The following is a 26,378-nucleotide window of genomic DNA, read 5'->3' on the forward strand; positions in this document are numbered from 1 at the left end:
AAAGGGAGGGGATATATGTATACCTATGGCTGATTCATGCTGGGGTTTGACAGAAAACAGAAAAATTCAGTAAAGCAATTATCCTTCAATAAAAAAATTTACAAAAAGTGAACAAGGGGCTTCAGTTCTAACCTCATATCCTTTCTTATAGCATTGTGATTTGGGTTCAACTTGAGGAAAGGAAAATAGGAAGTCAAGACCTGGGGAGAGGAATTAGTAAAAGGTGCACAGGTGTGTTGGGTTCCACTAGGGGAGAGGTTGAAAAGGCATTGGACACTTAGGGGCGAAGTGAGGAGTCTGTGAAATGAGGTGTGAACGAAGCCTTTTTTTCCAGGGCCATAGTGATATAATCCAGCATGAGAGTGACACAGAATGAGGTCTGACTCATTCTTGACACCGTCTCTAATTACGAAGGACCACTGTTAGGGTGGGCTTTGTGGCTTGCAGCAGGGCTGGACCTGCAGTTGTCTGGCAGTTATTTGGGATGCCTGTGATGTCCACTGGTAGAGGCATTGGGAGTGGTATAACATCAAGAGCTATGAAATCTGAGAATAAGTAAGCCCTCGGAAAATTCTAGTGTCAACCTCTTTATTTCAAAGATGAGAAAATAGATGTTCTGATCAAGTCCATTATTTGTTAACAATCAAGCCCAAAATGAATGAGCAAAAATTCCAAAGATTTTTTTTTAATCCAAGTAATTTTGGGGGGTTGGGTGAATTTTTTTGTTTTTTGCCTCTGGTAGACCCCAAATAAGTTGGTCACTATTTGTTTACTTCATCTCAGTTTCCCTTGCATCTCACTAATGGGAATTATAGAAATACATCCCACAGAAACCATCACATTGGTTGCCTTGCTTTTGAACAGTGTGATTGTCTGGTTTTAAATTCTATTGTTGCTGTTTTCTAATGCTTGGATAAAAGATAGACAGGTGGGTGAGTGGACAAGTGGGTGGGTGGATGGGTAGATGGATGATGGATGGATAGACAGATAGATAGATAGAGGACCTTGAACTGTGATTTGGACAGACTACACAGCCCAAGGCTGTATGGGACATGTCATACTCTTGACCATTTTTGTCTCAGGAGTTTGCTTCATCTCTCAAGAAATAAACATCCGGCCTTGCTAAATAAGCTAGACAATTTAAGCTAGAAGATTCAGTGCCCAGAAGAATTTGACTAGAGATGAACTATATTGTGAAGCAGAATTGTTTGGTGGACTAAACAAGGACGGTGGTAAAGGACCTGCCCACAATGCAGGAGACCCTGGTTCAGTTTCAGGGTCAGGAAGTTCGCCCGGAAAAGGGACAGGCTGCCCACTCCAGTATTTGGGGGCTCCCCTCATGGCTCAGAGGGTAAGGAATCCACCTGCCATGCGGGAGACCTGGGTTTGATCCCTGGGTTGGGAAGATCCCCTGGAGGAGGGCATGGCAACCCGCTCCAGTATTCTGGCCAGGAGAATCCCCATGGGGTCACAAAGAGTCAGACACGCCTGAGTGGTTAGGCACACACATTGGGAAGAGACAGGAAGCAGAAGCCAGCATGTCAGTCCTGCCCTTTCTCTCCCTCCTGGTGGCACTGCCCGCGTGTAATCTCTCTGCTGCGCTCGCCTTACGCATGAAATGCGGCCATTCATCACGCCTCTGTCCTGAGTGCTGCAGTGTAATAGTGAAATAAAAGAAGTAATGGACACGAAAAACACTCTGACAATGAAACAGCTTTATGCTGATGCCAACTGGCATCGTTATCACGCATTTATCATCACCATTTCCCAGGCCTCACCAACTGACTGAGCTTGGACATGTTCAAAGAAGGCAGGGGCTCATTTCTGAAAGATGACTCTTAACTTGATATTTAGGTAAAGTATGATTAATGCTCCTTTTAAATGGACAGTGCAAGCAAAGTAACATTTTTCTTGTGGATGGTGTATACCAATTCATGTTTGCATGTTGGTTAACTCTGTGTGATATTTTCCCTTCAGCTATTTTGCTTTTAAATCAGCTTAACAAAATGACTACTACTAAATAAATAGGCCTATTCCCAATAACTGATACTTAGGCAAATTTATGCAGGAGATATTTGGGTGTTGCAAACCAAATTAACTAATTGAAAATCCATTAACTTCAAGGCTCCAGATGGATATTTAGGACAAATTTTTAGTATAAATGTAAAAGTCATTGTAAAATTTTATTTGGCATATGTGTTTTATTTCTACCATGGGCCTATTTTAAAAATCAATATCATAATAATTATATCAAGGAAAAAATAGCAAAGCATTATGTGCATGTTCAAAAAGTTGTAACTGAAGGTCCAGCCACTCCAGGAAAATGAAAGATATGTAATTAGCATCTGCAATTTGCATTGCTCCCTGACACCCCTGAACTTTATGGCAAATCATGCTATCACCTGTATCAATTAGACATATGTAATGATTGTGATTTTGTGGCATTAGAGTAGGAATATGAAGGGTCCCCTTTCACTCTTCACCCATCCTCACTCCTGCCTTATATGCATAATCTCAATCCCAGCCCCAAACACCCCATTTCACTTGGGTATTCTCTCTTGCCAACTGTCAATCTACTACCCTCTGCCATTTGCCTGCAGATACTTGAATGACAAAAAATTTACTTTGTTTGAAGAGAAAGCTATGAATAGAAGCATGATGGGACACATGCACACCCATGGCTGATTCATGTCGATGTATGGCAAAATCCACCACACTATTGCAAAGTAACTAGCCTCCAATTAAAATAAATTAATTTTTTTTAAAAGAAGCAGAAGCCTAGAACATGTAGAAATCTCACTGACATTGCTAATGAACAGACTGACAGAATCACTCAATGAAGCAGTCAACTAGGACTGCCTTTGGTGACATTGTACAAATCCCTTGTAGGAGCTGACCTGCCCAGAGTTATGAAAGATTCTAGGACAGAGTAATTTTGAGGACTTTTCAGTTAGGAAACTTACAAACCAGTTGGGTAATATGATAATCACATAAAATATCATCAACCTATAAACATCCCTTCTTCCCCTGGATCTCTGTAATTATCGACATTTATTGAGCACTTAATGCAAATTATCCTTTCTTCCTTGCAGCAGTCTTGTGTGGCAGGTAAAAGCATAAAAATTCCCATTTTATAGATGTGATAGCTGAGCTTTAGTGAGGTTAAGTGATTTGCCTAAGGTTATGTAGCTAGTATGGAGAGGGAAATGGCAACCCACTCCAATACTCTTGCCCGGAAATCCCATGGACAGAGGAGCCTGGTAGGCTACAGTCCATGGGGTTGCTAAGAGTCAGACACAACTAAGCAGCTTCACTTTCACCTTTCACTTTCATGCATTGGAGAAGGAAATGGCAACCACTCCAGTATTCTTGTGTGGAGAATCCCAGGGACAGAGGAGCCTGGTGGGCTGCCATCTATGGGGTCACACAGAGTCGGACATGACTGAGGTGACTTAGCCGCAGCAGCAGCATGTAGCTAGTATGTGGTGGCAGCAGGCTTCATAAGCAAACTCTGTGCAGTGTCCACCTGGTATTATAGTATTTGTGTAAGGGATGATCTCCTTTGTGTGGGAATATCTCCATGAAAGCAGGAGAATTTCTGGCTTACACATCCTGGTTCTTCTGTAAGCCCTGCCACTGTTTGCAAGATAAATATATACATTCAGCTCAGTCTGTATTGAGTGCCAGCTCCATATTTGATACACAGTGACAGGAGGAAAGATAAGGACAAATGACAAGGCAATACAAAAAGGCCTCATGATGACCCAGGGTACATGTCAGTAGCAGATTTTATCAGAAATATCCTAGTGAATAGGATTTCTATAGGAAGCATAAAATTGTGTTGTGGGCAAATTATTTTACAAAACATCATCAAATATTCTGATAATTGCCTAGCACATTAAGAGATCACTCTTAATTGCATTCACTCACTCTGTAGTCTAATCTGCTAATGAAATAGCTGTTCTCAAAGTCAAGGTTTGGGGGGTGCACTGGATTGAAAAGTGCCCCTCTTAAATACATGTCTACCTGGGATCTCAAAATGTGATCTTATTTGCAATAGTGTTTGTAGATGTAATTCTTTAAGATGAGCTAATACCGAATCAGAATGGACCCTAAATCCAATGACTGGTCTTCATACAAGAAGACCATGTGGAGGCCATGGGAATAACCACTGACCAGCTGCATAGAAATGCCCAGGGATGAGGAATACTCATTAAAAGGTGATTCCCGGGCACCCTCCAAACCCGCACATCATATTATCTGTGAAAGAGGGTCAAGAATCAGCAGTTTTACTTGGCATCCTGGAGGTTTTATGCTCACTAACATTTGAAAGCTTTGACTTTTGGAAATGTGAGGATACATAAGGTATAGTGCCTCTCTTCTGGGTCTACTTCTTGGTCAAGGAGCTGAGTCATATAAGGTAGCATAAGAAGGGGCAACCCCCCCCCCAAAAAAAAGAAGGGGCAACCCTACTGTACATGCAGAGAAGGCAATGGCACCCCACTCCAGTACTCTTGCCTGGAAAATCCCATTGACAGAGGAGCCTGGTAGGCTGCAGTCCATGGTGTCGTGAAGACTCGGACACAACTGAGCGACTTCACTTTCATTCACTTTTCACTTTCATGCATTGGAGAAGGAAATGGCAAACCACTCCAGTGTTCTTGCCTGGAGAATCCCAGGGATGGCAGAGCCTGGTGGGCTGCTGTCCATGGGGTCGCACAGAGTCGGACATGGCTGAAGCGGCTCAGCAGCAGCAGAATTTCTCAGGTCTTCATCTGTGAGCTGGAGTGTGGGAGGACCCTCATGTATAAGGCTTCACATTCCAGGCTACGTTAGGTCAATATTGTGCAGTGATGTTACAGCAGAGACCTCTTGCGCTGGTTTTGTCCCACACTGGGCTGCCTGGGATGTCACAGGTTTCTGGTAGTTTGCTTTCTTCTATTTTCAGTGGATTTCTACTTGAACTTGCCCCTCTGGTACATTCTGCAAAGTGGAAGCTTTCATAGAAACACATTTACTTGATGGAGCAGCAGTGTTCTCTAATCTGAGGACCTGACTTTTATTTCTACTGCATTTTCTCAGTGGTGGCAGCAAGAGTGTGGTTTTAGTCCGTTTTGGCAGAAAAAAAAAAGTGATTTCCTGGCTGGACACAAAAGAGAAAAAGTGGTCTTTTCACTACTGAGCAAAATCAAGAACACCATAAGAGGTCTTCTGTAAACCCATGAAGTATGTAGTCCAGAAAGTTTCCATTAACCATTTCACACCCACTGGCTACAGAAGTGTGACTGAAGATTAGAGCTGGTGACTGACTTAGAAAACATAGAGGTTCCTTCGTCCTGGAATAGATGGTAAACCAATGTTAGCAGTGAGATGCTCAACATCCTGGGGAAAGAGACTAAATGATTCCCTAGAGCCCAGCACTTTTCTTGAGGCGGGACCTCAACACAGTTGAAATGTTTATGGCTTCTCCACATCCAGTTTCCAAAATGTTTAACTTAGGAGTTAAGTATATTTTAAATAATTTGTTCTCTGGAACGTGCCTTTGTGTTTCACAACTTAGAAATTAAATAGCACAACAGAATCCTGGTTCAAGTTCTTCACTGAACACATCATCAGTGGGTCTTTCCGAATACTTTTTACATCTGTTCACAAAATTAAATGTTGGCTTCCCCTCCCCAATCTTCCCTAAAATATAACATAGAGAATTGGTCTGTTTTCAGCAAATAAATCATCCAGTTAAATTCATGGAACAAATCCATACTTCAGGTGGAAAGTTTAGTGTGGACTGTGGGCAGTGTTATTTCAGGAATGTATCTCCCTTAGCAATTAACTAGTTACTCTAACTTGTGCTGATATGCCAATTACATTTGCACATCTTTGTAATTTGGGCACTTCCCCTCCTGCTGAAGGCTGGTAGAGCAGAACATTATTGGATACAGCCCCGATGTGAATGAAGCATCATTTTTCCTGCTGAAAATGCAAACAAAGTCTTTATTTTTACTGCTCTTAAATTTTGACCTGTAACTGGCATCCATGAAAACCAGGAAACAGCCGCTGTAGCATTTAGCATCACAGATGCTGCCGCAGAAGTGAGTCTAAAAAAATAGATTTTTAAGGGATTACAGCGGGAGACGTTACATAACAAGACTCAGTGTAATGATGGGGGAGGGGAACATCTGTTGGCTATTTTCAGAAAGCTGTCATTCTATTACCCTCTATTAAAATAATCTAGTGGATATTTGACTTTAATTCTTCATTTTTCCCCCACATTCCCCCCAGTGATTATAAAAGTTGACATGCAGTTGACATTCCTATGCTCTAGTCTTGCCTTTTCTGTTTTTATTTTTGGTAGGTTGGTTATTCTTTTACTGTTTTCATTGTTTTGTTTTTCTTAGAAAGAAAGAAAAGATTCTCTTACTACAAAATTAAGATAATAGCAATTTCACAGGGAGTATTCTGGATAACCTGGGTTCACGCAGTTGAAGCCACATATCTCGGAGTCTAGCAGAGAAATGTTCAGTAACTATTAGTCCTTTCTCTCCTGTTTCCCTGAGAAGGTTTGATATCCATGATGGAATTGGTTTTAAAATGTAGAATTTAGAAGACTGGAGCATAGCTTAACACTGTAGTACCTAAAGGTAAATGCTTTTGGAAGTTCAAATATCTTTATGTCTACCAGTCTGTCTCTCTCATGCAAATATATCAGTATACCAAGCACACTGGCTTTATGTCAGACAGGCATACTTTTCTGGCAGGAGTGGAGTCCAGCCTCTATGGAGTGTATGCAGCCATGTGCCAGGTAGGACTTGAAACTGCTATAAGGCAGAACCCACCTTCCTTGAGGATGGGAGGACAAACACTGTTTCTATATGCCTACCAGCATGAGCTTTTTATGCAGTCCATTAAACAAAAGACCATGTGGCAAAACTCAAAATTAAATAACGTTTTGCAGGAGGTATTTTGCCATGTTGAGTCCCTGAGTGAGACAACCCTTGAGGGCATTCTCTGATAGACATCTGAAAAAAACTTAATGAATATACAACTGAAAGCTGTATTTGATTTTCAGAATACAAAGTGGGAATCAACTTTATTTCAACCTGTCAGAGTGATGGTGGTGTGGTTTAGAAGGATGGTGTGGATGTGGATGAACCGCAGAGAGGAGAGGGAAGGGAGTCAGGGCCGTCCTTTTTCCTCAAATGGCCCTTCTTTTGGGGTCCCGTAGTCAGAGAGCTCGGTCATCAGGCCGCTCAGAGCCTCCTTGTCCAGGAAGCAGCATGACTGAGGGCCTTCTTCTCTACCCTTCAGCTGGCTGCATCGCTTGCTAGATGGAAAGAGGACTAAAGTAAAAGGTGTGTCTCCCCCAGGGATTTATGTTCCGGTTGGACACACGTTCCTTCGTCTGGCATTTCAAGAGAGCCATTGGAAGTTGAAACAAAGAAAAAAGCAGACTCACAGGTGTAGAGAACAAACTAGTGGTTACCAGTGGGGAAGGCGAGAGGGCAAAGTAGGGGTGGGGGTTAAGAGGAACAAACTATTACGTACAAAAGAGGTCTGAGGATATAGTGTGCAACACGGGAAATACAGCCAGTATTGTATAATAACTGTAAATGGAGCATAATCTTTGAAAACTACGAATCACTGCATTATACACCTGTAACTTAAATAATATTGTACAGCAACTACACATCAATAAAGCATATATAAATGAATATAAATCTAAATCTGTATATGTAATATATAATGTAAACATTAATGCAAATGTATAATATGTATAATAACTATTATAAAATATATTATTATATATAATAGATAAATATATCTCTATAAATGGAAACGAACAATCCAGGGTTCAGAGCAGACAGTGTCTGATGGAGAAGATAAAGAGAGGACCAAGGGTGGCCGGGAGGAGAGATGTAAACAGAATGCTCCCTTTCCCGCCCTTGTCTTCTATACACTCTAAAACCGCACAAATGCCACCCACACACCCAACCGCTACCACCCCCCAGCCCTCTGGGGGCACTTTAGAACCTCTTTGGTTTGCTCTTTCTTATTGTATGAGACATGAACGTAGGGAAAATTACTCGGGAGTGATTGTCCCCCTTGGTGTTTGTCTTTTGAACAAAAAGATCTTTTCTGGCGGGAATGGGGGGAACACCAGCTTGAGAAAAACAGCTTTTGTCCTCACAAAATGCTCTTTGGGGATGCTGTATGAATCAGCTTCCTTTGAACCATAACTGGCATCCACAGGACTGCCAGATACAGATGGAAACCTCGGGAAAATGAGAATGCAGGGACAATGATGTGCAAGGTTCTCTGGGGGCCCCCGTGTCGCTGGACATGTGAGCAGGCTTCAGAGCCACCTCACGACGTGGCATAGCATCCCTGTTTTGAGGAGAGTTTTTGTTTCTCCTGATGATGGCATTTTTTTTAAGGTCATGATTTGTGGGCTTCCTAAAGCATTATCCGCGCCATGGGCAACCTCAGTAAGCTGCAATGAATGACACTTCTTCCTTGAAATTTTTAATTATGGTGACACACAAAAAAAGAGTAATTATTAACTTTTGTAGCTGAACCACCTCTGCAGATGTTCTTCATCAAATAAAAGGGAACAGAAACAGACGTTCTTAGAAGCTGAAGTATCAAATATACAATAGGGGTTTGCAGCTGGGTTAGCAGGGTTGACAAGGGCACCACGTGAGTGCCTGCTGCACAATAGCTCCATCACTGGAAGGGTAATTTCATGTCATGGACTATATTGTGAAGAAGAACTTTGAGTCAAAAGACCTATTCCTGGCACCGTCATCTTGCTGGAAGGGTATTGAGTGTAGCATGCAAGTGACAGCAAAGTGTGTGCAGGAGGTCTATACCTTAACTGAGTCAGAAGCTGAGTTATATTAAATCAGCCTTTGTGGGCTGGATCAGTTCAGTTCAGTCACTCAGTCATGTCCAACTCTTTGCAACCCCATGGACTGTAGCACACCAGGCTTCCCTGTCCATCATAGACTCCCAGAGCTTGCTCAGATTCATGTCCATCAAGTCGGTGATGCCATCCAACCATCTCATCCTCTGTCGTCCCTGTCTCCCCCTGCCTTCAATCTTTCCCAGCATCAGGGTATTTTCCAATGAGACAGTTCTTTGCACCAGGTGACCAAAGTATTATAGGAGCTTTAGCTGCAGCATCAGTCCTTCCAATGAATATCCAGGATTGATTTACTTTAGGATGAACTGTTTTGATCTCCTTACAGTCCAAGGGACTCTCAAGAGTCTTCTCCAACACCACAGTTCAAAAGCGTCAATTCTTTGATACTCAGCTTCCTTTATGGTCCAACTCTCACATCTATACATGACTACTGGAAAAACCATAGCTTTGACTAGACGGACCTTGTTGGCAAAGTAATGTTTTTTAATATGCTGTCTAGGTTGGTTATAGCTTTTCTTCCAAGGAGCAAGCATCTTTTAATTTCATGGCTGCAGTCACCATCTGCAGTGATTTTGGAGCCCAAGAAAATAAGGTCTGTCACAGTTTCCATTGTTTCCCCATCTATTTGCCATGAAGCGATGGGACCAGATGCCATGCTCTTTGTTTTCTGAATGTTCGGGTTTAAGCCAGTTTCTTCACTCTCTTCTTTCAGTTTCATCAAAAGGCTCTTTCCTCTTCACTTTCTACCATAAGGATGGTGTCATCTCCATATCTGAGGTTATTGATATTTCTTCCGGCAATCTTGATTCCAGTTTGTGCTTCATTCAGCCCAGCATTTCACATGATATACTCTGCATTTAAGTTAAATAAGCAGGGTGACAATAAACAGCCTAATGTATTCCTTTCCCAATTTGGAATCAATCCATTGTTCCATGTCCCATTCTAACTGTTGCTTCTTGACCTGCATACAGGTTTCTCAGGAGGCAGGTAAGGTGGTCTGGTATTCCCATTTCTTTAAGAATTTTCCACAGTTTGTTATAATCCACACAGTCAAAGGCTTTAGCATAGTCAATGAAGCAGAAGCAGATGTTTTTCTGGAATTCTGTTGCTTTTTCTATGATTTGTAGGCAGGATACTGAGAGGCTAAGTTGAATTTGACCAATTTTCTTCTCATCTCATCATCTGAGTTCTCCCCAAAGCAGACTCTAAAACAAGAACTACAGGTAAATTATTTGCGGATTAAGTAGGGGTGAGAAAGGTTAAGAGAAGCGTGCAATCAAGTTTATACCCTGCACAACCAGAAGTTTCTCCCCTTGGAGAACTCTTGATTTTTGCCACCCAAGGGTGATGCAGTGGAGATATTTTCAACATCAAGTCCATCTGGTCTTTGCTTAAGAACTGCTGGATTAGGAAGCATTCATTCTCCAAAATCCCAGTTTACTGGATGTTTGGTTCAAACCTCTTATCACTAAGAAAGGCTTCAGGCTTTGACAGTCCTAAGGCCTGAGGAGATATGGACAGGACCCAGTGTGCCTCACATCTCCAGACCAAACCTTCGGACCACATGGACTCATTTTTATGGATTTGTTAAAACCCACTGAAGTAACCCACCTCTTACTCAAAAAGAAATCCATTATTTTTAAATCAAAAGAATATGCCTGGCATTAGGAACAAGAAATAACATCTGCAGAAGTATGTCTCAGCTCTGGGCAGCTTCAGCCACATCAGGACAAACTTTCCCTCAACTTCCTGTGGCTGGCACTGCCACTGTCCTTTATCTTGGATTGGCACTGTCCCCCTCCTCCCTGCCAATCATCTAAGGGTGCTTTCTTTGGCTTCAAGGGTAGGGCAGGGCAAGGCATGTGTATTACCATGCTAACATTTAGAACCAGGGGTCCTAAGCCCTTGTGTGTGTTTATCTCTCTTCTGTGTGAAGCATATGAAAGAGCTTCAGGGATCACAAGAGATGTGTCATTTGCAAGGGTGTCCACTTTGATGGATGCAAGGCAGGTTTGGAAATTAACTTGTATGAATGAGCCTCCAGCTCAAGTCAAAATAAGTCTTGGTTCTTTGGCTCCATGGCAATTTTTTCTTATAAAGTTGAAGAAAAGGCAAAAAGAGCAATTTATCAAAACAAAACAAGAAGACTCTGAATTGTGCTGCCACCGAGTAATGACAGATGAACTGAGTTTGCAAAAAGCCCCCAACAATAAAGCATTCTTTTTATGCATGCAGAAGTAATTTCAAAATGCAAAGATGCCCTTTGAGTGTGTATGGATTATGAATGCTCTCCAACTCCTCCGAATGTCTCTGGAAACACAGAAAGAAAATTTTTCTCATTCTGTAATTTACAGATTGGAATACTAGTGTCTGTGGTGGAGTGCGCAAATACAGACATACTTAATACTTTCAAGAGCCGGAAGAATTATATTCAGTGACATTTGACAACGATATTAAAATATCAGACCTAAGACTCCTGGAGGGTCTTGTGAAATCTTTTCCATTACTGCAGCTTCAACTGTGAACTTATTCTTTTTTTTTTTCCTTTCTCTCATTGGCTGGTATGATCAAACTAAAAAAAAAAAAAAGAAAGCTGCTTTATATATAATATGGACCATTTTTGTAAATGTTTCTTTTAAGTTAGAATTCCTCTGCAAAGTTGGAAGTAGAATAAAGTGACCTTTCCGCATACCAGCCAGTAAAAGCATTTCCAGTGTTCTCTCTTTGGCTTATACTTTTCCTTGACCTGTTTTAAAAGATCAGGATAGAACAGTGATTTTATCTTTATGCCAGTGCTGTGCTAAGTGTTTCAAGTACCTTGTGAATAATAACTTTATAAACAATCAATGTTTATGAGCTTACTGCATGTCAGGCCCTTTGCCAAGCACTTTACATAGACTGTCTCAAGTGGTCATTACAGCAAGCTGTGACAGAAAGATTCTGAGTTTCTCCCAAGATTCCCAGTGTCTGGTGCACACATACCTTCTCCCAGTTGTTTAAACAGTAACCTAGGTCTGAAAATGCAGGGAAGAGGTTGTTCAGATGTAATTAAAGTCCCAAATCAGTTGACCTTAAGGTAGGGAGACCATCCAAGTGGGCCAGATGACAAAAGTTCTTTACATCTGGGTCTAGATGTCAGATATGAAGGAAGTTAGAGATTCAGAATCAAGGACTTAACTCACCTTCACTGTCTTGAAGATGGAGGCAGGTATCTGGCAAGGGAGGAAGGTGGACTCCAACTGGCAGTCAGCCAGAGGACAGGGACCTCAGTTCTCACCTGCAGGGAACTGTATTCTGCCACAAGAAAGATTTTGGCAGTGGCTTTCTCTTCACGGCCTCCAGATTAGTGGTCAGCCCTGATGACACCTTGATTTCAGCCTTTTGATACCTGACCAGAAAACACAGTCACACCAGGAAGACTTGATCTACCGAACCCTAAACTAATAGTCAGAGGTTGTTCTGAGCCACAAAGCTTGGGGTCGTTTGTTATGCAACAGAAGAAGCTAATGTATCAGCCCCCACAAGGTCAGCATTTCTATTTTAGAGATGAGGAAACCAAGGCTTAGAAAGAGTAGTGGCATGCTCAGGATCAGAGAGCAGCTAAGTGGTCAGGTCCAGGTTGGAACACAGCCAGCTGGTGTTGGAATACAGAGGTGACTCACTGTGGGAGACGGGAGACAGAGATGTCCCCAAGCCCATAGCCCCGTCTGTCTTCTCCTGTAAATATAAATATGATGGGGTGGCCACTCCCCAAATTAGTCAGAAGAGACTTTTTATAAAAGATGTAATGAAGATATTTAATCACTTTAGCTCATTAAAAAGGAGAGTTTCCTGATGGTGCCTGAACTCTTAAAAGGCATCTGTAAAGACCATTACAGTATACTAACACATATATATGGACTTTAGAAAGATGATAACGATAACCCTATATGCAAAACAGAAAAAGAGACTCAGATGTATAGAACAGACTTGTGGACTCTGGGAGAAGGCAAGGGTGGGATGTTTCAAAAGAACAGCATTGAAACATGTATATTATCTAGGGTGAAACAGATAACCAGCTCAGGTTGGGTACATGAGACAAGTGCTCGGGCCTGGTGCACTGGGAAGACCCAGAGGGATCGGGTGGAGAGGGAGGTGGGAGGGGGGACTGGGATGGGGAATACACGTAAATCCATGGCTAATTCATTTCAATGTATAACAAAAACTACTGTAATGATGTAAAGTAATTAGCCTCCAACTAATAAAAAAAAAAAATTAAAAAAAAAAAAAAAAGGCATCTGCAGGTTGGAGATGGAGGAAGTTGTAGACACATACTCATGCTGGCCTGAAAGGAAAAAGAATCCATATCCTGAACTGCCTTCCAAGGCCACATGACAAGGAATTGCAGGTGACCTCTAGAAGCTAAAACTGTCCCCAGTCAACAAGTAGCAAGATATTGTGGACCTCAGTCCTACAGCCATCGGGAACTAGAGTCTGCCAACAACCTGAATGAGGCTGTAAGTGGACCCTGGGCTCAGGTGAGGACTTCAGGGCAGCTGACACCTGATTGCAGCTTCCGAGACCCTGAGTGGAGGACCCAACTCTGTACGGTCTGGACTTTTGACCTATAGAAACTCTAAGACAATAAAACTTTGTTTTGTAAGTTGCTAAGTTTGTGGTCATCTGTTATATGACACCAGAACTAATATACTGGGGCGAGGAGAGATTGGTCTCCTTTTACTCCACAGAATCAAAGAGAAGGGGCTAGGACCCAGAAATGTATCCATTTCTTGATTTTGTTCTTTATTCAGTAGTGACTGTATCCCTTTATAACTCTGTTTAAACTTGACTCACCCAAAGCCCCAAGCAAGCTCCTGTTGTCCTGGTCTTCTGTCCATCTCAAAACCTGTTCTCATGTCATGTTGATCCTTAAGCCTTGGAATTTAATTCACTTATTAGCAGCAGCCACTGTTTTAGGAAGATCCCCAATATCCAAGCCTGTCCTGGTGAGGCTGTTGGTTTATCTGTCAATAAGTCTGAATATCTGCTTGCCCATCAGGCTGAATTTACACAGGATACACCTCCATCAGTTAAGGCCATATTTGCCTGCACGCTAGGTCTCTGAGTGTTTGTCATTTGTCATTGGGGAAGCAAGTTGCATTCATCAGACTCCATTCATTCTCCCAGGATCACTGAACCCATGATAATCTTGGCTGTGTGAGCTGCCCTAGGACTGGTAGTCATGAAAAATGGAGGTCAGCCACAGATATTCCAAACCTGCTTTGCTGCGTAACCCTCTTCAGGGGCAGTGGCTGTGATGCTGAAAAAGATTAATAGAACTTATGTCATCATATTTATGGGGCGTAAAACCCCCAACTGTGGATTAATGGATATCTTGGTGGAGAAAAATACATTTTTACTCCTTTATGCCTTGATGGGTGAGCTACAGTTGGCATCAGAAGAAATAGAGAGATTGCCTTCAGAAGGTCAGTTTTTAAAGGACTTTTTTGACCTCTAAGTCAGTGAAAATGGATTTTTGATTGTTGACCAAGACAACTGTAACAAAAGACTTTCAATCTTAGAAAAAATTCTTATTGAAGTATAATATTCAGAGGACACAGATCCTAAGTATGACTTTTCACAAACTGAACACATCTACGGAACTAGCACCCAGATTGAAAAGCCAGGATCCCAAGCATTTTCCTAGGATCCTTTTCACCAACCCTCACCCCAGAGTAATTTCCTGTGGTTAACACCATAGGTGACGCTTCCTATTTCTCTAACATTTTTAAACTTTTGTGTATCCCCTTGTATGCATGCGTGCATGCATGCTAAGTCACTTCAGTTGTGTCTGAATCTGTGCAACCCTATGGACTGCAGCCCACCAGGCTCCCCTGTCCATGAGATTCTCCAGGCAAGAATACAGGAGTGGGTTGCCATGCCCACCTCCAGGGGATCTTCCCGACCCAGGGATTGAACCTGTGTCTCTTATGTCCCCTGCATTGAAGGCAGGTTCTTCACCCCTTGCGCCACCTGGGAAGCCCCTTGTATGAATAGATCACAATTAATTTATTCATTCTATTCTTTGTGGGCAGTAAGTAGCTTCCAAGTTGGAGATAACTACAAATTAGTGCTGCTGTGAACGTTGCAGAATGTGTCCTTTTGTAAACATACATATACATTCTGCTGGGTGTCTGCCTAGGGGTGGAATTGTGGGGTTGTAGGGTATGTACATATTCAGCTAATTTAGTAGGTACTGCCACATAATTCTCCTGTAAAGCAGTATATGAAGGTTCTTGTTAACCCACATCCTTGCCAATATTTGATACTGTTTATTCATTTTAAAAAGGTTTTTAAAACTTTTAAAACGTCATAGTTTACAGGTACTATCACTGTTTCTGTTATGAAACTAAGAAGCACCCTGTATAAAAACATCAGTGCTGGGCTCAGGCACCTTTGTACCTGGCATAGTTTCATTGGATAAGATGACAATCAGTAACAATAAATGACTCACCCTTTGTGTAGCTCCTTTCTGCTTTTTGTAAAACATCCAGGCCCCTCTATAATTCTCTACTTAGGTCCTCCGACAAAATAAGTGAAAGTCTTGTGTTCTTCCAAAAGAAGTCATTTTTGGTTCTGGAACTAAAATACCCTTGAAATACATCTGCCATGAACTTGCCTTTTAGTCATCTCTGTTTTCCTTAACTAGTACTCTGGGAATATTTACACCGTTCCTGTTATGTGTCAGGAACTACACAATGCAAAGGTGAGCATCACCCCAGTCTTTGTAAGGTTCTAGTTTAATAGTGTGACAAGAACTACAGTTACATCATCAATTCCTAAAAATGTTAATGTCACCTTTTATATTATTTGCAAGTATGTGTTAGCCTGAGGACCCATCTGAGTTTACTAATAACTTGCACATTAAAAAAGAAGAATGTGAGTCATTTTAAGTACAGAAATTTCTTTAACTACCAAACATCGCCTGCATACATTAGGAAGTTCACCAAGAAGATGGACTGGGACCAACCAAAGTCTATACTGAAGAAACTCACCGGACTCTGAGTAACCTTGAGAGGTTATACCCTTTCATAAAGGAGCATTTTTATTATTCTTTGCCCTGCATCATGTTCTTTACCATAATATCCAACTAAATGATTTAAAGATTACATCAGTTGAGCATAATCAGGGAAGCAGAACTTTATGAGAGATATGGAATAAGGGTTTTTCTTATACGGATTAGAACTTATTCAACAGTGAGAAACTGAGGAAGTCAGTGTCCAGAAGGGGATGACTCTGCAGAACAGAGAAGAGTCCCTACCTAGGGCTCAGCAGAGGAAGGTGCCGAACCTCCACATCTGACCGGGCCTGGAGGGTGTTAGCAGGGCAGGAGGGTCATGAGCACAGCTGGATGCCCAATGGAAGTGAGCAAAGACAGTGGGAGCCACGCGAGCGAAGAAGAACCCCAGGAACAAGCTGCCTCGTACATGTGCCTCTTGGTGCCCCGAAGCCCGGAGCTGCCGTGCCCCGCAGAAGAGGAGCCGGCGCCCTGGGCACCGGGCTGCGTGTGCCTGGCCCAGGACTCAGAGGGCCAACAGGGCTAAGGGGGGCGCTGTGGGCCCCACCGGGTGAGCCAGGAGTGAGCAACGACACAGACCTGCCCGGAGCAGTGGGTGCAGCCACGCTTCTGCCCCCGGATCTCATGGCAACTGCTCTGTGGACGGCTCTAGGCCGGAACTCTTCACAGAAACCTGATTTCAGCTTGACTCAATTGACACTGTATCACACAACCACAGAGACAGACTCTGAGATAAAAAAGGAGAAGAAAGAAGCGATAGAGATGATATAATGCAATCCTTTCCTTATGAGACGTGAACACTGAGGCCCAGAGAGACAGTGGCTCGTCCAGTGTCCCAGAGCAAGTGACCGGTCCAGAAACGCAGTCCCTCGGGTCACCATCTGGGTGACTGCACAGAAAGACCCCTTCATGTGAGGGTAAGAGGCCTGGAATTCTGCCACTAATTGTTTGGCCTTGGGTGGGGGAAACATCCCTCAATCCTGGATTCAAGTTTTCTAATGAGAGACTTGCTAAGACTCACAAACTGAAGGTGCTCAATTAATATCTGAAGAACAAATGAATAAATATAGTCTCTCAAGAGCAGCCATTTGTACAAAATCGTTTTATTTATACCTAATATAGAAGAAAATTGAAATCATGCTCCAAAGCCTCAGTACTGAGGCATCTTTCGATATGCTCATAAAAGTTATCTGCAGCTAGAATGGATCACCCAGGTTCTTCCTCCTTTGCACAAGTCAGATTTTCTCTCTCTCAACTGTGTAGTAATTACACTGTCTGTATTCTTCTTGTCATTGCATTGTGACTTCTACTTGATCCAGTCAAGTCTGAGCTTTTCAGTAAGAGGCAATACCATGCAGCTGGAGAAGCAAGAATCCAAAAATGGCAATAGGCAGGAGCTAGAAGAATATCCAGTTTCTAACTATGCAATTCGAGGTTTTGCACGTGAATCCAGAGTTTGGGCAGAATTCAGCAGGAAGCGCTCGTCTCTGGCCCAGATGGTATTACCTAGAGTAGCTCAAAAGCCAGGAGCTGAAATCACCCAGGGGATACTCACTTCCAGCTGGGTCTGTCGGCTAGACCTTCTGCAAATGAATTCTCCAGGGGCCTCTGATTCTCGGGGCACAATGATTAGGTGTGAGAATGAGTATCCCAAGAGAACCAGGCAGAAACTGTACCACCTTTCACAACATGGACCCAGAACTCACATATCATTTCTGCAAGGGTTCTAGGCACTCCCAGATTCAAGAGAAGGAAATATAGACCCCACCTCTCAATGAGAAGATGGTCAGCATTCCATCTTAAGAGGAACCTGAAGGATGGGGTATCTTGCACACCATCTTGGAAAACACAGTCCACCACAAGTGGCGACCAATACCCATAATGAGTTTATAAACACAGAGCTTGCCAGTTAAATAAGCTCTTATCCAACAATAACCCCAAGCATATATATGTATGAGAATACATGCACATATGTGTATATATATAACAAGTACTTGGCAAATGAGGTTAATTCTTGGATTTAACTTGCTTCTAAGATATTTCCAGTGTTATGCCTAAGGATAAGGGCAGAGAACTGGGCCACCCAATTAGTTTAAAATAAAAGTACTTTTCCTTCATCATCTCTCTTCTCTCTGTGAGGAAAAAAAAAAAAGAATAAATCAGGCTGCTGAATTTTGGACCCATACCATTTCCATGGTAACAAACCCTAAAATGTTAGAAGGTGGATTATAATTCCATGCAATATTTAAGAAATCTGGATTTAGTCTGTAGTGCCTAAAAGTACACTTAATAGCAGAGAATAACATTACCACTAACCCTCCCTCCCCCCCAACAAATGTACTCCACACACACACGCAACCTAAGTGTTTTTTTTTAATTCCACAATTTATATTAAGTGAACATAAAAATAAGGAGAAATTAGTACAAATGAGACTGTCTGGCTTGGCTTGTTCTTCTTAGATCTGCTTTGAACCAAGTTTTCTTGTTTTGATTTTGATCTTAATTAGAGGACTTTAGAGATAGTCTGATCATTTGAAGCCTGGAGAAAAAAGTCAACCATCAAAAGCACAGAAGTGAGAATAATTATGGTGTTTGGAAATTATAAGTAGTTTACTGAAGCTGAAAAGTAGAGTATGTCTAACACAGAAGCTTACTTTTTTTACTGAACTATATTATATTGAACTATAATTGACTTGCAATATTGTGTTAGTTTCTGCCATATAGGAAAGTGATTCAGTTATACAGTTTTCATATTATTTTCCACTGTGATTTATCACAGGATATTGAATATAGTTCCCAGAGCTGTACAATAGGACTTTGTTGCTTATCCATTCAATATAAAATAATTAGCATCTACTAATCCCAAATTCCCACCTCATCCCTACCCTACCTCTCCTTCCCTTTGGCCACCGCAAGTCTGTTCTCTGTGTTTATGAGTCTATTTCTGCTTCATAGATAAGGTCATTTGTGTCATATTTTAGATTCCACATGTAAGTGATATCATATGGTATTTGTCCTCTTTCTGACTTAGTATGATAATCTCTATGCCCATCTATGTTGTTGCAAATGATATTATTTCATTTTTATGACTGAATAGTAACAGAATCTTATTTTTAATGTTAGGACTTTTAATTATGGTGTATTTCGTGTATATAGAAAGGTATAGAATGAGTATAGAATATGATATCTATGTACCTACCCCCATAGTTAATAGCAGTTACCCATCACCATATTTTTTCTTGAATCTATTTTCTTTCTATATAAATAAAATATTCACTATTCAGTTAAAGCCTCAACAGTCCATCATTTTACCTTCCCTCCGTTTCCAGATATCATCATTGTCTTGAAGTTCATGTACAACTTTCCTACATATGTTTCTGGGAGTTAGTGCTTATGAACAAATCTCTACACTCTTCTATATTTGTGTTTTAAAACTTTGTGTAGTGGCATCAGAGCATGTATGGCCTCAGAGCATGTATGTCCTTTTGTAACTCATTTTTAATGCTCGACATTATGATTTTTATCTTTAGCTGCAGGGCATAAACACTCCATAGGGAAATTGGAGGTGAGCATTCAGTATTGTACAGATAGTTAATCATTGATTCAACTAAATGTATATGTAACCTGGAGAGTGAGTTGATGGTGAGTTTTTACATTTGTCGAAAATGTTAACACCATGTAGGCAGGACTGGACACCAGAAACACAGGTAAATAGAGGGAAAGGAAAGCAGGGTTATTTGTACCCCAGTCCTTCCATTTCTGAAGGCTAGGTGCTCTCTCCACCCTGTGGGAACAGTGGCTGGGGATGCACGGTTTTTGTTAAAGTCCAGTGACTGCCCAGGAGGCAGTCCACTTAGCTGGGGGTCTAGCCTTGTGCAGGGGTCAGGAAGCCACATCTCTGAGCCTCCATCAGCTCAGAGAACCCTGGTGATTCTTCGTGTCCTAATCCTCTCTCCCCTCTCAGTCATGTAGATCACTCTCCTCCTAGGAACTCGGGGACTTGGCTCATGTGACTCTGTCCCCTACAGGCTGGGAGAGCTGAGAGGTTGGGTGGATGAAATCCCTTTGGGTTTTCTCCTGTCCTGTCACACACACACCCCACTTCTGTTCCCTACTGATGTTCTGTTCAATTGCCAGTTGCAATTTGATGAATGGAGTAATTTTTAACTTTTTGTACATTGTTGAAATAAAGGAACAAAGGGGGTGTTAGTTTTCAAGACACAAAATTGAGTCACTGATTTAATATCAGATATCCCTGAGCTGTTAGGTGTACCCCATCTCTCTTCTCTGGTACCAATTACTCTAGGAATGTCTCAGAGAAACTCCTTACATGCAGAAGCTCTCAAAATAGAAAAAAGGGACTGTGCAAACATTTTACTTCTGAAATGGCATTTCCTTATTCAGTAATAACCTACCAGATTAGTTATATTGGCCTCATGTACTGTCAACTAATTATAGTTTATTTCTGCTGCATTTCCAAGTATGTAAAGCTAAAAGCAAGTGACTGCATGCAAATTATACTGTGTGAAGCTTTTTAGGTCATGTTCAAATACTAACAGTTTTGATAAATATATTTGTTTAACAAGGGTAGGACAAAGAGCTCTCTGTTTACTGACATACTTTATTGTCATTCCACTGTACACCTCTCGTGTGGCTGTTTAATAGAACATAAAAGTCTAGGTATCCTGGTGGAATCTCAGATCTTATTTATAGCTTGCTGCAAAGTGGCTTATTGTCATTTATTATTTCTTATTTGATTTATAAAACATCTTTCCACCAAATTGCCCATGGGTTTATTTACATAGAGAGTGCATTCACAAACACACACACACACACACTCACATGTGTGCACTTCCCTTGGTACTCTCATATAGTTAACAGTATAGCACCAAGAATCTGCGAAAGGGTCTTCTCTTTATTTTTTGTTCCAAGACCATGCTCTGGGAACGCATTTGCCATATTTCCTCTCACTTTAGGTATCTATTGTTTGCCCCTAGGTGGATCGGATCATCTTCTGTGTCTTCCTAGAAGTCGACTTCAAAATCTACAAAAAGAAAATGGGCGAGTTTTTCCCGGCAGGTGAGTAAAGCAGTTTGTTTCCTTTGAAATTGTAAGTTGAAAAAGTGAGGGCATCACTTGTAGTTCTACTACTTTATTTTGCCTCCTAAATAGTCTTTCAAGTGTGATTTCCATACACCAGTCACGTCTGACAACTCGTGTTTTACTTTTTTTTTTTTCATTTATTTTTATTAGTTGAAGGCTAATTACTTTACAATATTGTAGTGGTTTTTGCCATACGTTGACATGAATCAGCCATGGATTTACATGTGTTCCCCATCCCAATCCCCCCTCCCACCTCCCTCTCCATCCCATCCCTCTGGGTCTTCCCAGTGCACCAGCCCTGAGCACTTGTCTCATGCATCCAACCTGGGCTGGTGATCTGTTTCACCCTTGATAGTATACTTGTTTCAATGCTGTTCTCTCGGAAATTCCCACCCTCGCCTTCTCCCACAGAGTCCCAAAGTCTGTTCTGTACATCTGTGGCTCTTTTTCTGTCTTGCATATAGGGTTATCATTACCATCTTTTTAAATTCTATATATATGCGTTAGTATGCTGTATTGGTCTTTATCTTTCTGGCTTACTTCACTCTGTATAATGGGCTCCAGTTTCATCCATCTCATTAGAACTGATTCAAATGAATTCTTTTTAATGGCTGAGTAATATTCCATGGTGTATATGTACCATAGCTTCCTTATCCATTTGTCTGTTGATGGGCATCTAGGTTGCTTCCATGTCCTGGCTATTATAAACAGTGCTGCGATGAACATTGGGGTGCACGTGTCTCTTTCAGATCTGGTTTCCTCAGTGTGTATGCCCAGCAGTGGGATTTCTCAGTCAGATGGCAGTTCTATTTCCAGTTTTTTTAGAAATCTCCACAATGTTCTCCATAGTGGCTATACTAATTTGCATTCCCACCAACAGTGTAAGAGGGTTCCCTTTTCTCCACACCCTCTCCAGCATTTATTGCTTGTAGACTTTTGGATAGCAGCCATCCTGACTGGCGTGTAATGGTACCTCGTTGTGAAGGCCTAAAGGAGGTGACAGGAAATCCAGGCTGTATACCTCTTGCTCCTGTGAGGTCACTGTGTTGTCCTGGAAAAGTTGGTTCATCTCCTGAGTCTCAGCCCCTCACATCAAAAGTGAGGGGCTGGACTGAACGGTATTTTCTCTTGCCCTAAATTTCATGTCCTGTGATTTCTTCCCCACACTCATAAGTTGCCCAGATCTGTGCACACACCACCATATTAAACATGTTAGAAGTTGTATGAAACCCATTAATATTTGTAGTCACAATTCAGATTATTACTGCATTCCATCCCTCTTCTCCCCAGTTTTCTCACTCCAAATTGCAGTGGAGAGAGCACTCCTTTCTAGGGCAATCTGAAAAAGGTAGGCACTCGTCTTATTTCACACTTCTTTTTAGAATGTAGGAGAAACCTCAGAATTATTAAAAAAAAAAAACCTTGAGCAAATGATTTACATCCACTGGATGTGCCATCAACTGTACTTTGTTCATTTGAATATCACGCCCACTATCCCTCTTCCAGCCTGTGAACACCTTACTATTTTTATAGTTCTACTATGTCCCAGTGCCCCATGCACTTTTTTCAGCCATGGTAAAGAACGGCTCCCAAGTAATTTCAAACTACCATGGGAGTTCCAAAGAATAACAAGGGGAGATAAGAAAGTCTTCTTAAGTGATCAGTGCAAAAAAATAGAGGGAAAAATCAGAAAGGGAAAAACTAGAGATGTCTTCAAGAAAATTAAAACTATCAAGGGAACATTTCATGCAAAGATGGGCACAATAAAGGACAGAAATGGTATGGACCTAACCAGAAATAGAAGATATTAAGAAGAGGTGGAAAGAATACACAGAAGAACTACAGAAAAGAGATCTTAATGACCCAGATAACCATGATGATGTGATCACTCACCTAGAGCCAGACATTCCAGAGTGTGAAGTCAAGTGGGCCTTAGGAAGCACCACTACAAAGAAAGCTAGTGGAGGTGATGGAATTCCAGGTGAACTATTTCGAATCCTAAAAGATGATGCTGTGAAAGTGCTGCATTCACTGTGCCAGCAAATTTGGAAAACCCATCAGTGGCCACAGGACTGGAAAAGGTCAGTTTTCATTCCAATTCCAAAGAAAGGCAATATCAAAGAATGTTCAAACTACTGCACAATTGCACTCATCTCACATGCTAGCAAAGTAATGCTCAAAATTCTCCAAGCTAGGCTTCAATAGTTCATGAACTGAGAACTTCCAGATGTTCAAACTGAATTTGGGAAAGGCAGAGGAACCAGACATCAAATTGCCAACATCCTTTGGATCATAGAAAAAGCAAGAGAATTCCAGAAAAACATCCACTTCTGCTTCATTGACTATGCTAAAGCCTTTGGCTGTGTGGGTAACAAAAAACTGTGGAAAATTCTTAAAGGGTCGGGAATACTGGACCTCCTTACCTGCCTCCTGAGAAAGCTATATGCAGGTCAAGAAGCAGTAGTTAGAACCGGATGTGGAACAATGGACTGATTCCAAATTGGGAAAGGAGTACATCAAGGCTGTATATTGTCACCCTGCTTGTTTAACTTCTAAGCAGAGTACATCATGTGAAATGCCAGGCTAGGTGAAGCACAAGCTGAAATCAAGATTGCCAGGAGAAATACCAATAACCTCAGATATGTAGATGACACCAGCCTGATGGCAGAAAGCAGGGGAACTAAAGAGCCTCTTGATGAAAGCGAAAGAGGAGAGTGAGAAAGCTGGCTTAAAACTCAACATTCAGAAAACTAAGATCATGGCATGCGGTCCCACCACTTCCTGGCATATAGATGGGGAAGCAATGGAAACAGGGACAGACCTTATTTTCTTGGGTTCTAAAATCACTGCAGATGGTGACTGCAGTCATGAAGTTAAAAGACACTTGCTCTTTGTAAGAAAAGCTACAACAAACATAGACAACATATCAAAAAACAGAGACACTACTTTACCAACAAAGGTCCATATGGTCAAAGCTATGGTTTTCCCAGTAGTCATGTATAGATATGAGTTGGACCATAAAGAAAGCTGAATGCCAAAGAATTGATACTTTTGAACTGTGGTGTTGGGGAAGACTCTTGACAGTCTCTTAGACTGCAAGGAGATCAAACCTTTAGATCAATCCTAAAGGAAATCGGTCCTGAATATCCATTGGAAGGACTGATGCTGAAGCTGAAGCTCCAGTCCTTTGGTCACCTGATGCAAAGAACTGACTCATTGGAAAAAAATCCTGACATTGGGGAGGAGAAAGGAATGATAGAGGATGAGATGGTTGGATGGCATCACCGACTCAATAGACATGAGTTTGCGCAAGCTTTGGGAGATGGTGATGGACAGGGAAGCCTGGCATGCTACAGTCCATGGGGTCACAAAGAGTTGGGCTTGACTGAGTGACTGAACTGAACTGATGAACACTGTGGCATGTGCCTTTCAGAAAGACTTTTTTGAGGTCCATCTCAAATGGTCTTTCATCTAACTAGTGATTCTGGCAATAGGAAGGTGTGAATGAAGGTTGCTGGTGCCTGCCACCCTCTTTTTTTTTTTTCCTTTATTTTTATTAGTTGGATGCTGATTACTTTACAATATTGTAGTGGTTTTTGCCATACATTGACATGAATCAGAGCCTCATGATAGAGAGGATGCCCTATCTACCCTCAGATCAGGATCGATTGCCTAGCTACGGAACAGCTACATAAAATGCTGGAGATGTTCCATTCTGTGCAGATGATCAAGATGGGCTAAGTTCTCCTGGTTGATTTGAAGTCCTCCCTAATGTTATAATTGAAAGGTGAACCTGCTAAGTATATTTCATTTGGGACTTTACAATATCCCCCTAACTGGAACATAACGTCAATCCAGAGAGACTCCCATGTGATGAAGAAGATCAGGGTTGTGATCTTTTTTCTCTTTTTCCTCCTCCTCCTCCTTCCCCTCCTTGTTTCACTTGTATTCATTTTTTCAAGCAACTCAGTATTTTCCAGAATATAAAGCACATGATAGCTGTTTAATAAGTAGTTGCTGATATGAGTTGAATTTAATAAATTCTTCTCTCCATAATCTCATGGCTTCTTTCTGTTTCAATCTCCTTGTTCCATCTTGACTGCTTATTTCCTGTATAATCACAGTGAGCAGATTTCTGTATTTTAAAGTCTTCTTAAAAGAAAATGTCCATTCAGGTAAAAAATGCAACTTGCTATGGTATGTGATTGTAAATGTCTTGTCAACACCACAGCATGATTTATAAGATTTTATAAATTTTGGATTCCTTGATATGTTTGACAATAATGACATCATATTTATTTTTAAACCTCTGAAAATGAAAACTTGCTTTCACTCTAACATATGAGGAAAAAAATAATTGTATAAGTATAATGCATTGCTATTAAAACAAATCTATCCATCACCAGGTGTTTCCAGTGATGCAAAGCCAGAAATCACATTACAAGTTTTAAAAAATGGGACAGTTTTAGTGGTCTAGAATGTATTAATAACTATGCAAATGAATTATTGTTTGAAATTTGCTACTTTAAATAAATCCAAAATGCATCTTAGCACTCAAGTGAGTGAAATAATAATAAAATCATTCTCAGTTTCACGTCAGTGCTTTGAATCACGCCGTGCTCATGAAATTACTTCTATTATATATTTATAATAGTAAGTACATTTTTAAACTAAATGTCAAAATCCTCCAATATTGTTCAGTATTTCTGCAATGCTGAGGCATCAGCTATTTGTAAATTCTAAATATGAAATACGAAATAAAAGTGACTTCTAATGGAATATGTGACTGCTAATATAGATGATATACATTATCTGTCCATAATTTGAATTTATGGTTAATTCATGACCACACTATCTTTGACTGGAATATAATTTTTCTGACTTGCACATACTCCCTAGACTGACTTCAGATTATCTAGCTAGTCTTCTTAACCCTTCTCAATGCAATAATGATCATAGTTTAGGGGGGAAAGTCATTTTTATATTAAAGAAGATCTCTGTGTTTGGGGAAACTGTAGTCCCATGTCTTTAAATTTCATAATGGAGACTAAGATAAAATGAATGAGAAAACAGTAGAAGTTAGACTAGAAATGATCATAATAAGGATACAACACATGCATAACTACTGCTTGATGTTAGTAACAGGCATAATAGCTAACCTTATGGATTGCTTTCTATCAGTCATAAGATACATAGATTAAATCAGTTAATTCCTCATGATAACTCTGAGAAGGTCAGCACGATAGCAGCCCTACTTTTTCGATATGGAAAATGATACACACTTCAGAAAAGTGAGAC

General features: G+C 41.1%; 1 protein-coding gene across 4 annotated transcripts in view; it reads left to right on the forward strand.

Annotated features, from left to right (window-relative positions):
* MACROD2 (mono-ADP ribosylhydrolase 2) overlaps positions 1-26,378 on the forward strand; it is a 2,170,814-nt gene that overhangs the window by 1,930,328 nt on the left and 214,108 nt on the right. For all 4 annotated transcript variants that reach the window (XM_070471908.1, XM_070471910.1, XM_070471909.1 and 1 more), the window contains exon 9: positions 20,975-21,056. In XM_070471908.1, the coding sequence (XP_070328009.1) occupies positions 20,975-21,056 (82 nt within the window). The remainder of the gene's footprint in view (positions 1-20,974; positions 21,057-26,378) is intronic.

The sequence above is a fragment of the Odocoileus virginianus genome, chromosome 9 (genome assembly GCF_023699985.2).
Source record: "Odocoileus virginianus isolate 20LAN1187 ecotype Illinois chromosome 9, Ovbor_1.2, whole genome shotgun sequence".
In the NCBI taxonomy this organism is placed as follows: Eukaryota; Metazoa; Chordata; class Mammalia; order Artiodactyla; family Cervidae; genus Odocoileus; species Odocoileus virginianus.